The following is a 16839-nucleotide window of genomic DNA, read 5'->3' as shown; positions in this document are numbered from 1 at the left end:
TTTTTGGTTTGGTTGTTTGGTTGTTTGTTTATTTAGTTGGTTGGTTTGGGGGTATTTAGGGGTTTTATTGTTGTTGTTTTTGTTGTTTTGTTTTGTATAGGGTCTATGTACATGTGTAATAGAATCAGTGGACTCTAAATAGGAAACAGGAAAAGGATTGATTTCTCCTCCCACCCCTAATTCCTCTCAACTTCTGAGGAATAAACAAATGTTTGGCATACGGAAGAGTTAACTCTGCTGACATGCCAACTTCTCTGCCTCCAAAGGGAGACATAAAGGTCCATTGTTCATCCTGAAGTCATTTTGTTACACACCCTGAACTGACGCAGACACCCACCCTGTGACTCTTGGGAGCTTGTGTTCCCCTGCCCCTACGGGGCCCTTCTCATACATGGCTGACATTGTTACAGATATAAAATGGCTCTCATAAAGTTCTCAGCCACCGATGGGTGTGGTCAAGGCCATTGGACTTTGAAGTTCATAGAAAAAATGTCACACATTCCATCTTTTCCAACGTCATCTTACTGGATAAGGTTGGAGGCATCAATTTCTTCCCTTCACAAGAAAAAGACATATTTTTCAGGATGTCACAATACAATCCAAAGATATGCCAATTAGAAAGTCCATGTTTTCCATAAGTAAGCCATATGTTTCTATAAAAACATGAAATGTGTACATAGAGAAGATATGGGCAGAGCACACATATGCAGAGCACACATGTCCTATGCCAGAACAAGAGCTGCAGTGACGTCATCCAGTGAAGCATAGGCAAGCACTGCTCAAATCACCCAGATTCTTTCCCAATACTGAATTAATTTTTGGTCATTGTGGACCCAGAAGCCTTTTCACTGTTGTCAATTCTTTCTTAGGAAGCTGTACTCTAAAAGTTCTGTGAGGGTGATTCAACTTTCCATCAGGGGGGAATGGATTGAACACACCCACCACTTCCAACAAGACAGTGGATTTGAAAAGTAAGGTCTATGTCATCATAAACATCTAAAACGTAAGAAGGATCACTTATTAAAAAAAAAAATAATGGTTGGAGAGTTGGCTCAGCAGTTCAGAGAGCTTTCTGCTCTTGCAGAGGAGCACATGGGACAGCTCACAGCTGCCAATAACTACAGTTCCAATGAATCTGACACCCTCTTCTGCCTTCAGTCACATGAGAACATTCAGGCAAAATAATCATACACATAAAATATAAACAAATAATCTTTAAAAAGTGAAACATTCCTTTATCATGCTGAGAGCTAAACCAAGTCAGTAGCCCTAAGTCTGGATGTGTAGCTGTTAAGATCTTTCTGAAGGCTGATATCTTAGTTACTTTTCTATTGTCGTGAGAAGACACCATGGCCAAGGCAAGTTATAAAAAAGGAAGAGTGTACTGGGGGCATGCTTACAGTTTCAGAGCACGAGTCCATGACCATCATGATGGGGAACATGACAGCAGGCAGGCAGGCATGGCAGTGGAGCAGAAGCTGAGAGTTTACATGTTGAGACTACAAGCACCAGATATAGAGAGAACCAAATGGAAGGCCAGAAGAGGACATTGGATCCCCTGGAAATGGAGTCACAGATATTTGTGAGCTGCATAATGTGGGTGCTGGCAAACACCCCCTGGTCCTCTGCAAGAGAAGTAAGCTCTCTCTCTCTTTTTTATAGATTTATGTATTTATTATGTACCCGGTGTTTTGCCTGCATTTCAGAAGAGGGTATCAGATACCATATTAGATGGTTGTGAGCCACCATGTGGTTGCTGGGAATTGAGCTCAGGACCTCTGGAAAAGCAGTCAGTGCTCTCAACCTCTGAGCCATCTCTCTAGCCCCCAGTAAGCTGTCCTAACTCTTAAGCCATCTTACTGACATTTCTGACATTTTAAAAAAGCTTCATCCACTTAGATCTCTGAGAATTAGAAACTGAGAATCTTCACTCTGAAGCTAAAATGTTTAAGCTCCTCAGGTAATCCTGGAAACCCGATAAACTTGGAAATTACTAAACTAAACATTGTCTCAATGTTATCTTCCAATTTCGTGATTTAATTGTTTGTAGATTTGAAGAATGCCTTGTTTTACAAACATGAAAATTATATAGCATTTATGAAATAAGTTTTGTACAAATGACTGTAAACCCACTGAATTTTTCAATGGATTAAAATTCTCGTTATCTCAGGAATGGGATCTTTTTTCTTGTATCATGGAACAGATCACTTTATCTGGCCTGTGTCCCAATTATGAAAGTTCTAAATCACTGAGATATAAATAAATGAGACTTTACCACACTCAGAGCACCAGTATGATGAAAAATTTGTTTACACCAAGAGGTTTTAGGTCATCTTTCAATCATTCATCCCCTGAACCAAAGTAGGTATGCAGGAGAGTGCACACACACACCCAAATGTGACACATGGTAAATGTTGGGTGGCCACTGAGCTGGAATGAAGGAGACCTTCAAATCCCATCACTTTCCTTGCCTTATTTTTTGGATGCAAGAATCTGTTTTTGTTTGCATTCCTCTCATTTCTTATTTTTTTTAAATACTGGTAATTTTTATTATTTTTTTTTTCGGTCCTGGTGATGATACTAAAGAGAGTAATGACAGGAATATTTTTAAATAATAAATGTCATAAACTGAGCATGTTAATGAAGGCTACACTGTGGAAAGAGCCTTTAAAATGTGTACCAACTTACTCTAATAAGGAGTTCAAATTCTTGCAATAAGACAACACTTTTAGATTTTTGTCTAAGTCTGAGCTTGAGAGCTCTGTTGGAATTATTTAGAAAAATAAACCATTAAAACTTCCTTCAGCTCATTAGCACAGATTCCTCACATTTTAATTTTGCAGTTAACAAAATACATATTCTGTACATTGTGTATATTCATTGTATGAAGGGTTAGGTTTCATAGAGACAATTTCTTTCAAGTATATCATGTATATTGACAAAGCAGAGTTTTAAGTTTTGTTTAGTATTAAAAGTTGTTGATATAGGGTAGGACAATGAAGTTACAAGCTTTAGAAATGGATTGAATAAACAACTGTCTAAACACAATAGTACAAAAGGGGCAGAAGCTGCCCTCATCCTTCAAGGAAGCTCTACATGCCAGCTGCAAGTCCTACCCGCTGGTGGAAAACATAAAACAAATGAAGGAATAGGGCATTCTCTTCCTCCCATGTAATTCTCCACCATATTGCCCATGGAGATTTGGATGGGTTGGGGGTTTGTCTCACTTAGGTAGAGTCTTTCAATGTTACTGGCTAGCCAGTCTTTCAGTTATTATTGAGAAGGTTGCAGGCTTTGACCATTTACAAACTATTCAGAACCCCGTGTGTTGAAAGAAAGTCTAGTTCTTGAGAACATATGGACATTGTGAATAGATGCCACAAAGGCTCTGGCCTTCTTTTCATCCTCAGTGATGAACATAAGCACCACTGTAGGAAACCATTAGCAAGATTGGTCCAGGGAAACAGGCTTTACCATGGAATAAGAGGACGTCAACAACATACATGAGCCAAGTATGTATCTCTTTTGGTCATCTATTAAACATATTTTAAAACAGTACTTAAAAAATAAATATAAGATAGCCTTACTACTTTGTTTTAGCAAATCCCACTTCTTAAAGCCCTTTCATCCATATCAGTTATATGGAGACTGGTCCCCTTGGGCTTGACAGCATGTATACATACTACATTGGGACAGCCATAAAATTGTGATTTCCACTGACCAGGCTACTGTCACTAATTTACGTACACCAAACTGCTTTCATCATGACTTCTCTTACACAAATAGAATGTTTGATTATTTGAGCCCCCAAATAACAGTTTAAAGATTAAAAACCCCATATAATCAATTCTGTCACCATGCATTTACAAAGCTGCATGGCACAGGAATTACATGTGTATTACCTCCAAATAGAAAAAAAAGGAAAAACTTGATGCAGATATTCATTTGTCTTGCAAGTCACTGGTGACTGAAATTCACACCACGTGGTAATAACCTTTGTTACATCTTCTGTTTGTATGTGCTAGCTAGTGGTCCAGAAGATGTCAGCGTGCAGTTTAAGTGTACATTCACCTTGAAGCAGATGGGCCAGTGTGTTTTTCACGTTTGTTGACTTACATCCAAAGGATGGAAAAAATGAGTGTTTCAAGCTGCTAACTGTGTGGGTCATTTATCTATGGTACAGCTCCCTCTATTGATGGCTAGGGGTGTCATTTTTCCAGAAGGTACTTTTCCTACTGAGGCATGCTCAACACACCCCTGCGCATCCAAAGCCACCAGAGTTTCATTAAAAGAATTCTCTTGTTCCCTTCCTTCATATGGAGATGCCATTAGCCAGATTCAGTTAACTCTGAGTATTAGGTTCCTAACAAATGCACAAAGCTTCTCTGCAAGGCCTATTTCATGAGGCATCCTTGAGTCAGAACGGACTGGATATGTCATCATGGATCCAGAGTCACACTGTGGACTGCGGTTAGATTTAAGAGGAACCCTTTTGTATCTATTGACTTTTTCCCTTCAATCATGGTTGTTCCATTTCTCTCCTGGGCCAACCACCTTGAGTCTTTCAGGTAAATGAAAAGTTCAATTATATGTAAAGTAAGTGTTAAATCAGCAGGCCCCTTGTGGGGGTCCGGGCTTTCTCTCCCTGCTTCAGTGGGAAGTGTGTTCAATCCATTACTGTTCCTAAAGATTGTACATCCATCAGGTCATGTGGGCTGGCCAGGGTGCATCTTATAGCTTTTACTGCATATAAGACGTTGCAGGCCTGTTCTCAGGAACTGCCAGGCAGACTGGGAATCACAGTCACGCTTAATAGCAGCGAATTGCCAGCTCTTGATGGGTGGGTAGTCACTCCTTTCAGTGGTTGCCCCCTGGGGGAGAAGGTAGAAAAACAGGGGGAGGGAATTAGAGTGGCTTTGCACAGTTGAGCAGGTTCATGCCGCTGGATCAGTGGCAAGCATTGGCAGGGCTCCACTCTGGGGAGGCTCACAACGACATCACAGTCTCATTTTTACCAATTGGTGATGCTGTATTACCAGTGGAGCACAGGGGGAGTGCAGAGGGGAGGGCTAGCCAAAGTGGGGGCGGGGTGGCGATGGAGGCAGACGTCTAAGCTAAATTAAACAAACAAAAACAAAAAAAAATGTATGCTCAGACATACATAACTTCCAGTTAGCCCCGTGCTAATTGTACCAAACTGGTATTTGAAGTTCCCTGGGTGATTAAAGGGTAGACTCCCAAACTCTCTGCATAACCTTAATTTTTTCAAGGTTCTTTGAGTGGAGAATGGCTTATAATAATGATTTTGACTAATACATTTTTTGACATGCAACTTGAATGCTTAGCCTGAGTACAACTTTAGAGCATTTCATGTGTACTCGGCTGTAAAGAGTGATGATTTAAAGGGCTAATATAAGGGAAAGGTCGTTCTAGAATGAACCTCTAACAAATTGCATAAAGGAAGCTTATTATTCCACGAGAATAGGGATATGAAGCTCTTCTGATCATTTTTTTCCTTGGTTCAAAAAGAATGGTTGAGATATGAATGGGAGAAGAAGCAAGAAAAAAAAAGGAAACAGAAATGTGCAAGCAAGAAACGGTATTTGATGGTTACGATTTCTTTGCCATCTAAAGGACTCTATGATAATGCGGTTATTCCTCTCCTCTTTTGTTTTGGGTGAAGAATTCGCTCTAACAAGAAAATGCTGCTGTTGGTTGGCGGGTTACCTCCTGGGCCAGACCGGCTCCCCAGCAATCTGGTTCAGTATTATGACGACGAAAAGAAGACATGGAAAATACTCACAAGTGAGTGCACTTACTTATTTCCTTGCCTGTTTATTTCAGGTTAGAGTTGTCTTGATGAATTATAAAACACAGTTAAATCAAATCAGACACTGTATCGATCTGCTACCCTTTGGAGGTTTGTTTATGTATCATGGGAGATTTAGAGTAAAAGACTAAATTAACATTGCCAAGGTAGCCAATGGGTAGACCAACGAGCCTAAATTAAAACTGGCCTGGTTTCTGTGTGTGTCAGAATGGATGGGGGTAGCACAGGGAGCAGAAATTATCCCCTGGAAAGACTTCAGTTGGAGATTTTTGTTGTCATTGAAACAAAACTGACAGGTTCAGTAACACTAGTAAAATGGTAGGTAGCTTAGTTCATTATCTCTGTTACTAACATCAATTTGCCCTTTAAGCATCCTTGCCCACCTTTAGTCTGCAAGGCCATGTATTTCCAGAAATGCCCTCCGTAGGCTGCTCCAAAGCTTGATGGACAGATATATTCATGGCTTCCCTGAGCTGCATTAAACTGTGCTTGCAAACGTCCAGCCAAGGCTCTCTTCTCCTCTTAAAGGGTGATTGTGTTTTACAGCAGAACTCTTGCCTTGGGCACTGAGATTTGGAACGTATTGTTGTATCGGTTATGATTCCTGATCTGATGCAGTCATGGAATCAAAAAATCATCGTTTCTTGAGTGCAGTAGGCTGCTCACACTAGTCCCCTTGTGGGCACAGTGGCTGCACTGGTCAATAAAACTAAATTTTAACTGTCAAAATTGCCCGGAGCTGTATAGATAAAATAATAAATGAGCAATTTTGATCCATGAATCAAAGCCATACATTCAAAACCAACAAAAGTGAAAGTTAACTTCCTTGCGTGTATGTCTTTAAAGCGTTTGTGTATTTTAACAGATCGTTCTTGTGAAAGCATTTCCTTGGCTCTTCCTGAAAGCCCTTTAACCTAGTAGAAACAGTGGAAGTTCTCCCTTAAGAGCAGAATAGGAGAGGAGACATGCAAGGTGGGGCTGACACAATCCACTTAGGAGCTGGCTTACAACCGGCAAAGCCTGCAGTAGCATGGTCCAGGCACTGTTCAGGAAGGCTCCCTGGACGCCACTATACTATGGCTACAGGAAGAAGGTGGCAAGCAAGAAACAGCAAAGCAGGGAGAGGAGGAAGAAAAATAAGTTAATGATGTCTTTAAAATGCATTTGATTCTCTTTGGGGTGAAAATAGCATCTACCAATTGTTTAGATAGCTTAGTAAAGAATGTCTTTTAAAGTCAGCTGTATTTTGAAGGTGCATCAGAAACGAAAGCCGAAGTAAAAACAGAGAAGTGGTGCTTTGACAGCGCCCGATTGACGGAGCACTCCTGTACAGATGACGTGAAAACTCAAAGGATAGATGGGAAAAGGACAAAGAGATTTTCTGGAGAAGAGCATAAGGGACAGCAAGACTTTAAAACTCCACTAGTAAAAGATAACTATTGACAAATCCACCTGCTTTCCCAAATACTCCACTCTACCCAGTATGGGAAACCCTCCAGGCCTGGGAGAAGGACTGCAAAAGACCATAGGCTTGATTATTATTATTTTTTTACATTTACTTAATTGGTTTATTTGTTTGTGGTGTATGGAGAAGGACACTACTATGTGCACTGGGAGGAGTCCATTTTCTCCCTGGACTAGGTGGGTGCTGGGGATCAAACAGATCATCATCAGCCCTGTATCTTCTTTTTAAGACACACTCAGAGATAGGCTGCAACATACAGCCAATGGATTTAAAAAGTTTATACTGCCCGCAAGTATCTGCTTTCATGGCTGCAAAGTATGAGGTCTCAAATCTGGACTTGAACACAGATCTCTCACTTTGACCGTGTCCGACAAACATTCTGGGTCACTTTCTTATTTGTCAATCACTTGAGTGTTCCTAAAATAACACCGCATGTATACATCATCGAGCATGCAGCATGTACTTAATAAATCATATTGCTGTTGTCAATGCTACTGCCAGGGCTAGCACAAGAGTTGTGTTGTTACACTAGATGTATGCCAATCACTGTAACTTCTCCATGCAAAGAGTAGAAAATAATACTTCAGCCTGTTCCTCCTCCAGAGTAGAAAATGTATTTCCCATAGTTTTCATATGTGAGATGGAATAATTTACAGACTAGGTGAAAATGTTGGATGGTCCCCTATCAACACAACTCGTCAGGAATGAGATAAAGATGCACAGGTAATGACATAAACGAATTTCTTCAGTGAAAACATGCTTACGGATCTTGACCATGCCTCTTATCCTGAGGCACACACAGAGCTCTGAAATGAAAATGTGCTTTCCTAACACTCTTCATTGCTCTGGGATTTGTGCATTAAGAATATCCTTTATTCCTGAGAGCCTGGGGCCCGATGGCCCCAAAGTGACAGCCTTGTTTTCACATTTGTTAAACAAATGATGCTAATTTAACATGGATAATTTTTGTTGGTTTGTATTTTTTTTTAACTAAATTTGAAATTTATCCAAGTCTGGGGGAAAAGAAAAAGTCATAGCTATCGCAGGGTTCCATGATATTTGAGACAGGAAATTATAAATAATAAACAAAATTCTCTCATTAGTAAACAAAAATGTCCAAATTCTCCCCCCAAATTAGGGATTGTAGAATGTCCTGCTGCCATTCTTTTGACCTAGAAGTGCTAAGCTCATTCTCGGAGGGGGTAGGATGACAGTTCACGGTGAATAACAGTCTCCTAGCTTAGGGTCTACTTGTTCATTGAAAGACTGTCTTCATGCAGACTAACAAATCAGCCATCAAGCTCCTGGAGATAGCTAGTCTCTGAGCCTTGGAGTATTTTTCCCACTTAGCTGGAGCAAGAATTTAGATGTCCTGAAGACACGCCACTTTCCAAAGAGACTGCTACCTAGCCTGTCACACACATTGCCTATGGGAGCTACTTCATTTGCATACATTATACAACAAAGAGGACTTGAAAGGACTTAGAGATCATTACCTAAAAAATAATAAACTCAAGAGTACAGGTGAGCTATGGGAGGTAAAGAGCATCAGCGTAACACTGAAATAAAACTTCAAGCATCGTGGATGTATCCCAGTGGTAGAGCGCTTGCCTAGAATGCATAAGCGCCTATAGTTCAAATTCTGCTATTACAAAATCGATCGATAATAGAGGAGCAAGGATCCACTCAAACAGCTACTCTTCCATAGGACCCAGTTTCAATTCCCAGTGCCCACATCAGGGTTTATGTTGTTATTATTCTAGTTACAGAGCATCTGGCACATTAGTTTGACTCCCATGGGCACCAGACACACCTGCAACAAATAAACATACATGCAGGTAAAACATACACATAGAGTAAATATGCATTTACTTTTTTAAAAAAGAATGGGAAATTGAGATGCACTTTTATTCATTTTTATTTTGCAGAATTCTTTCCTAGTCCTTAGCACAGTTCCCCATTTATTCTCTGTTAAGATTTATTTATTTATTTTATGTATGTGAGTACACTATAGCTGTCTTCAGACACACCAGAAGAAAGCATCAGATCCCATTACAGATATGGTTAGGAGCCACCACATGGTTGCTGGGGAATGAACTCAAGATCTTTGGAAGAGCAGTCTTAAATGCTAAGCTATCTCTTCAGCTCTGCCTCCCTCCCCCCATTTTATTCTTAATTTCTTAGAAAGCAGTAGGGGGCATGAATAAAAATAGCTGAGGTAGAAAAGCCAAGCTCCTGCCCTACATGCCCTCAGTCTTTGGCACAAAGATCAAACCAGTCAACTCCTTTGGCCTCTGTGCACTTTTTGTGTAACAGGGTTCTTGGTACACACTCAAGTTTTTCACAAAGCTCACATGAAGAAGACCAGGGGCCTTTTTCCAGGGGACAGTGTTGAAAAGCTGGGGACTTCACTCCTGTGCTCAACAGGCGCATTTCTTTGCTGATAGGTTAAGGCACTTCCCAGAAACAAAATGTGTGTGTGTTTGTGTGTGTGTGTTTGTATGTATGGTTCTGTGTGTCTGTGTGTGCATGTGTGTGTCTTTTCTTCCTTCTCTGAGTAATTACAGAAAAACTGATGTCAGAGTTACAGACTTATGCTTGTTGGTACCAGTGAGGTTGTCCCCTTTGGTCATCTGAGGATGAAAATGAATGAGCTGAGCTTGTTCCTTCACTTTATAATGTTTATATTTTTAAGCTAAGTTTTACTTAGCATTGAAAGGAATTTTTTAAAGCAGATTTATTTATTTATTTATTTCATGTATATGAGTGCCCTATTTGCATGTATACTTGCATGCCAGATGAGGGCGTCAAATCTGGTTGTGAGGCAGCATGTGGTTGCTGGGAAATGAACTCAAGATCTCTGAAAGAGCACCCAGTGCTCTTAACAGCTGAGCCATCTCTCCTTCCCAAAGGAATGGATTTTATTACCACACTTTCATAAATATATCCCAGTTTGCTTTGTTTCTGTTCATCTCCCTCCCATCTCTGCCTTCCTATGTCCCTCCTCTTCTCTTCTTGCTGGACCCTTCCCTCTTCCAAATAGCCACTTCTTCTGCTTTCATGTCATAGGCGCTCCATTACCCCTCTCTCCTCCTTCTCCCTCTCTCCCTTCATCTTCTCTATGAAATAGTCCTCCATCTTCATCACCCTCCCCCCCACACACGCACATCTATTTTTCTGTAAGTAGCAAATGAATGACAATAAGAAAGAAACAAAATAGCTATATATGACACTGAATTTTGGTTCCCACAAATAAATGGAGGTTTAATCTTACTCTATAATGAAGACGTAGAAGAGTGTGCATGCTGCTTTATTGGCAGAGCACTAACTCCATGCGTTAACACATCCAGTGTGGCTTCTTCCCTTTATTCTTTTGTTTCTTGAGTTCAATCAGCTTCTGTCCTTTGAGTAAATTGGGAATAAAATTAGTCAAAAAGCTAATAATCATTTTTATTAGATTTTATTTGTTTAGAGTTTGTATGTGTGTACCTGTGTATAGTACACAATGTGTATGGGGTCAGAGTACCGCTTGTGAGAATCAGTTCTCTTATACTGTGTGGGTCCCATGGATCCAACTCAGGCTGTCAGGCTTAGAGCAAGCACCGTTACCTGCTCAGCCTGCTCACAAGTCCTAGTAGTTGTTTCTTATGAAAATGAATTAGTTCAGTTGTTCTGGTGTATGTGCATGTGTGTGTGTGTGTGTTTCCTTTTATTTATAGTATCTTTCTTACCAGAAACTCCAAGCTACAAATTACTTAAAATAATCAGACCACTTAACAGGGAGATAATCCATAGAGAGTGAGCATTGTGTTTCAGGAGAAACTGAGAAAAACATTGAGACACTTCCAAATTATTTGAGAAATGCCCAGGAGGAATTTAGACCTACTAGCAGCCCTCACCTGTTCACATAGCAAAGAGCTGGCTGACCAGGTGAATTATGACATCAATCTCTCCTCTCAATAACCCAAGGGGATCACTACAACTTACAGTGGCTATAGAGTAGACTAGAAAACACCAGGCTACTGTGAGGATACAAAGTGGGGTCCCCTCATTTAAACAGAAGTGTTATAGAAGCTCTCTCTCTCTCTCTCTCTCTCTCTCTCTCTCTCTCTCTCCCCACCCCCTCTCTCTCTCTCTCGACAGGGTTTCTCTGTATAGCCCTGTAGACCAGGCTGGCCTCGAACTCAGAAATCTGCCTGTCTCTGCCTCCCAAGTGCTGGGATTAAAAGCGTGCGCCACCACTGCCCGGCTATGGGAGCTCTCTTAAAGTGATCCTTAATTTGGAGAAAATGGGGAAGAGTTAACTAGGTGAAGAGGTGAAAGGAAACACATTTTGGTAAGAGGACCTAGCTTTTAGAATACCCCAGAAGACCAGAGAGCATTTTGACACCAACAGAAACTTAAAGCTCCAGGAGCATCTAAGCTTGGTACAGATAGTGTGTGACAGACCTGAAATCTTAACCAAAAAGCATGTCACATCATTATCTTGTCCAGATTGGTTCAAGAATTAAAAATTTGGAACTAGTTAGCTCACTGGAAGGGTGTATGCCCAGCCAGTGCAAGGCCATTGACTCTCCAGTTGCACAGGAAGAGACGATGACAAACAAGTTATTAGGGCATGACTACCTTTCTAGTTTTTTTTTTAGGGGTTAGTGAAAATATAAGTGATCTAAGGAATTTATATTATGCTGTGGCCACTGCTTGGATTTTGAGATCATGAAGTAATTGTTCCCATGGGTTTTGGCAAAAAAATAAAAATAGGAAGAGTTGTGCCTTGACTTTTCAAATATGTTACCACGTAATTTGACCTTCAATGAGCTCATCCTAATTTGAAATACACGGCTGCACATTGCTATAGATCTTGAATTATTTGCTGCTGAAGATTCACGCACCAATGCTTTAGTGGATTTTTCATAGATTTTTTTTTAAATGTATGTGTGGTGGCCACTCCCAATCCTGTGTTTCAAGGGAGCTGGGTGATTCAAAAAGCCAGTAGGCCAGCTTTGACTTTCTTTTGTTTATTTCCAGCTTATACTTCCCTTAAATATAGTAATTGCTTTTTCTCCAGAGAGTAGCATGTGTACAAATAATTCCAACGCCTTCTTCACACGTAGGCTGTGGGATTTGCTATTGAATGTGGCTGGGAGGTATAATCCATTAGGGCTCCTTAGATGGCCTGTATCATTTGTAGGGAAACTACAGGCATAGTGTGGGAACCTCTTAAATATATAAGCACTGACTTACTGAAGTCCTCACCCAACCAACTTTATTCCCTTACCAAACTGACGTCTCTGTTACATGAGTTGAAACAGAGATTACCACGTCCTTACCAAGTTTAGACTTTTGTGGACAAAACCAGCATTAACCAAAGTATCTGTGTATCATACCAAAGCGTGACAGTGTCCTAGAAGAATGATAGCATAGAAAAATCTCAGAATGGAGGGACATGGCGCAGTTTAGGAGTTGTGGCGAGTATCACCGAGTAAGAGGAATTCGAGCTGACAATTAAAGGCAGGCAGAGGTGCAGGTAGAGATGGGAAGGGAGACTGCTCACATAGTTAAACCTAAGTACAAAGACCCTTCAAGAAGATTCAAGGGCTGGGAAGACGGCTCTGTCAGTGCAGTGCTCTCTGTGAAGCCAGAAAGACCAGAGTTCTGTTTGAACATCTGCGTGAAAAGATGCACAAGTGATACACATGGTTGTCAGCACCAAAAGAGGAGCATGCCTGCGACTCACAGACCTAAAAGTGGTAAGGCCCAATCCCACTGAGATATCCTGCCTCCAAAAGAAAGGTGGATAGGAGGATAGGCACCCGAGATTAATCTCTGGCTGCCACATGTGAACATGTGTACATGCATGTGGACACTTACCACCACACACAGGTGTGTACCAGCACAAACACACATCTGCACCCCCCCCACACACACACACATCATCTTCATAGGAAAGAAGATGCATGGCCAAACTCAGAGAGTGAGCGGAAGGGCTAGGAAAGACCTGGCTAAAATGCTCAGCAGAATCCAACCACACAGCAACTGCTATGGCAGGCCCACAGTTTTAGACTCGACGTCACATGTGGAGAGGTGTCATGCACAGAGCCACATGTTCACTGCAGAGCAGAAATGAGAACAATGGCCTCTGGGTCTCCATCAAACCATAGTACGTCGGTCAATCCCTATGACCACAAAGTGCTATAAGTCATCCAAGTCCAAGCACATGAGATTTCATCTGTTGCTTACTCACTGTGGCCATGAAAATCTACACGGATCCAGTGTTCCTGGCATAGTAGCAGGTTTATAAAACAGAACTAATACTGGTTCAATGAACCAAAGCAATTGATGCCTAGGAGTCAAGAATATAATCTCCGTTTAAGGAGTAAATTCTGATGTGTGAGCCACAGGATTTACATATATGATTTCTGGCAAGTTATAGTTCAGTGCAATTTATCTGTGTCTTGAAAGCTGTGCACACACATGTGAATATTCATAGATGTGCACACATACATACCCACAAATTAACAGTTTTAGAAACAGGTAGAACTAAGCTGAGACCTATCTTCAGGCATTTGTTGCCTGTAACATGAGTTTCTTACTCTCTGACCCTTTTTTCTCATTTGCAAATTAAAGCTAATTATACTCACTTTACAGGATTCTTCCTGGAATCAAACTATTCGAATAAATCTCCAAGTTCAGTACGTAGACTGGGGTTGTTCTCAATCAATTTATGCTGCTTTAGTTTAATTTATATGATTTAAATGAAAAAAAGCAATATTTTATGTATGTTACTGTTTTGCCTGCATGGATATCTGTGCACTATGTGTGTGCCTGGTGCCCATGGATATCAGAAGAGGTCATTGAATCCCCAGGGAGTGGAGATACAAATGTGAGACTTTGTACGTGTTCTGGGAATCAAACCCATGTGTTTTGGAAGAGCAGCTGGTGTTTTCATCACTGGACCATCCCTCCAGCCCAACTTAAATTCTTTCACAGCCAAGTACAAAAAATTTAAAAGTTTGACTCTTATGTTCACAAAGATTTGGGAAATAAGGCACACCATAATCGATCCCATGAAGAGTCTGTGTATCATTCACGAGGGTTGGCTGCACTCTGGCGATAAAGGACTGATATTTTAGAGACTGAAAATAACAAACAAACAAAAAAATCAGTTCCTCACTGAAGCTACATATTGAACACATGAGCCTCTGCTCCATGGGGCCATTTAGGGGTCCAAGCACACAGGTTCCAGACCCACCCAGAAGAAAGGATATGATGCCCAGACCTGTGCTGGAACAGAGATGGAGTTGACGGTTTGACTCCATCGAGTGACCACACTTCCCTACCATCCTCATAGGGTTCAGGGAAAGAACCAGAGAACTGGACGGACCAGGATCTGCTCCTTCTATATCTTTCTTTCCCACAAGTACTGATGCTCCTCATGTTATGCTCAGTGTAGCCAAGTCCCTTCCACGAAGGGGGCATCATCACCATCCTCCAGTGTCTTCCTGTGGAGAGCTCTGGATAATGGCCTCCAGTCTCCTCACATGCAGAGCTCTGGGTGATGGGGCATCATCTCACCATCCAGCTTATTTGAGATTTTTTTTTTTGATCTGGACCCAAAATAAAAAGACAAATAGAAATTGTGAGGAGAAGCCGGGCGGTGGTGGCACATGCCTTTATTCCCAGCACTTGGGAGGCAGAGGCAGGCAGATTTCTGAGTTTGAGGCCAGCCTGGTCTACAGAGTGAGTTCCAGGACAGCCAGGACTACACAGAGAAACCCTGTCTCAAAGAAAAAAAGAAAAAGAAATTGTGAGGAGTTTCTGTTGAAGGATGGCTCTATTCTACTGCCCGGCCCCTTTCAACTTAGCTTCCAACCCTTTGTTCCTTGCAGCCATAAGATCAACTCCATGGAGACAATTTCCCATTCCTCTCCTTGGCCATACCTGAAGTGAGGCTGAGACACGTGCTTTTAGGATGTGCATTTTTTGGGAGCAAAATCATTTTCCAGATATATTTAACTTTAATAAACAATTAGGAGGCAAGGCATTGTGGTGCACACCTTTAATCCCAGCAGTCGGGAGGCAGAGGCTGGTTAATGCTGCAGTACAACCTGTTTAAGCTTATCCCCAACTAGCTTACAAATAAATGAGACTCAGAGTGTGGTTATTTTTATTTGGTCTTGACAATTACTGAGGGGTAACCCCTAATCTACTTTCTAACTGCTGGATGGCTACCTCCTCAGAACTGTTCCCCAAATTCTTGCTGTTTGTCCTGGCCAAGTGCTCATGGTCCATTTCCCCTCAAGGTGCCTGCATTCTCCTCTCCCCTCTTCAGTCTTTCCCCTCTCCCATACTCAACCAGATAACCAAAAAAAAAAAAACCCCCCTAATCCCTCCAGTAATTGCCTATAACCATGTTTATTTAACCAATAGTTTTAAATTAAGAAAAATGTTTGCACAACAAAAGCTGGGAAATAAGCTACAAATGAATTCTCCTACAGGCCTAGAATTTAGCATTACAATGATAATTATATATTATATATCATATATCACATATCATATGTCATATTGTCATATATCATATAGGGCATAGTGTATAGCATGTAGCCTGTATTATGTATTATATATCATATATTATATATCATACATCATATATCACATATATTATATATTATATATTATATATTATATATTATATATTATATATTATATATTATATATTAGCAAAGCAACGGATCAAACATCAACAAATCTCTATGAGTTCAAGGGCAGTCTGGTCTACATAATGAATTCCAGGACAAGCAGGACTATGTACAGAGACCCTTTCTTTAACATATAAATAAACAAACAAACAAATGAACAAATAAATGGGGGATATTTGGTGTTTTAAGTATGTAATTCTTAGCAGCTTTTTTGAAGTATGTTGGTGGATCTTTGGGAATTTAAGGGTTTAGAAATGACAGTGATGTCATATTTCTATCCACTGCATGATTTACAGTGTAAACATTTATTTCCTGATAAATTTTAAGATTACTTTTGTTTTGTTTTGCTTTGTTTACCTCTTTCTACTACTTTTTCACACAAGCACATGCACACGTGTATGCACACTCACCTTCTAAAGCTCTCTCGGTATACTTGTTTCTTTTTTGCTGTTTCTTAAGTACAGTTTACTGGGTGTCTCATTCTTAATTGAAACTTTCTTTTTAAAATTTTATTTATTACAGTTGTATTTGTGTGTTTTTATGTGTTGGTGGGTGACAGTATAGTGTATTTATGGTACATCAAATGCGTGGTTAGAGGACAACCTTGGGACTTAGTTCTGTCCTTCCACTATGGGTTCCCGTGATCAAGCTCAGATCACCTGTGCCTTCTGAGTCATCTCACCAGCCCCCTTAACTGAAATGTCCTTCCCTGACAACCAAACTCAATTAACTTACTGTGGGAAAAATAGCTTTAATTTGTGTTTGTTGTGAATCAAGCTTTAGTTTACACATTTGCTTAAAATTCTCAGTTTCATCTTTTGCCAGATAGGGGATATTCAAAGCTG

The 16839-nt window shown here is 40.6% G+C and overlaps 1 protein-coding gene across 4 annotated transcripts in view; it reads left to right on the top strand.

Annotated features, from left to right (window-relative positions):
- The window catches only part of Klhl14 (kelch like family member 14), a 133523-nt gene that overhangs the window by 45894 nt on the left and 70790 nt on the right, over positions 1-16839 (top strand). For all 4 annotated transcript variants that reach the window (XM_031365071.1, XM_031365068.1, XM_031365069.1 and 1 more), the window contains exon 3: positions 5684-5805. In XM_031365071.1, the coding sequence (XP_031220931.1) occupies positions 5684-5805 (122 nt within the window). The remainder of the gene's footprint in view (positions 1-5683; positions 5806-16839) is intronic.

Source organism: Mastomys coucha, unplaced genomic scaffold, assembly GCF_008632895.1.
Source record: "Mastomys coucha isolate ucsf_1 unplaced genomic scaffold, UCSF_Mcou_1 pScaffold13, whole genome shotgun sequence".
Taxonomy (NCBI): domain Eukaryota; kingdom Metazoa; phylum Chordata; class Mammalia; order Rodentia; family Muridae; genus Mastomys; species Mastomys coucha.
Note: the sequence above shows the minus strand (reverse complement) of the source record. Positions and strands in the feature narration are given on the sequence as shown.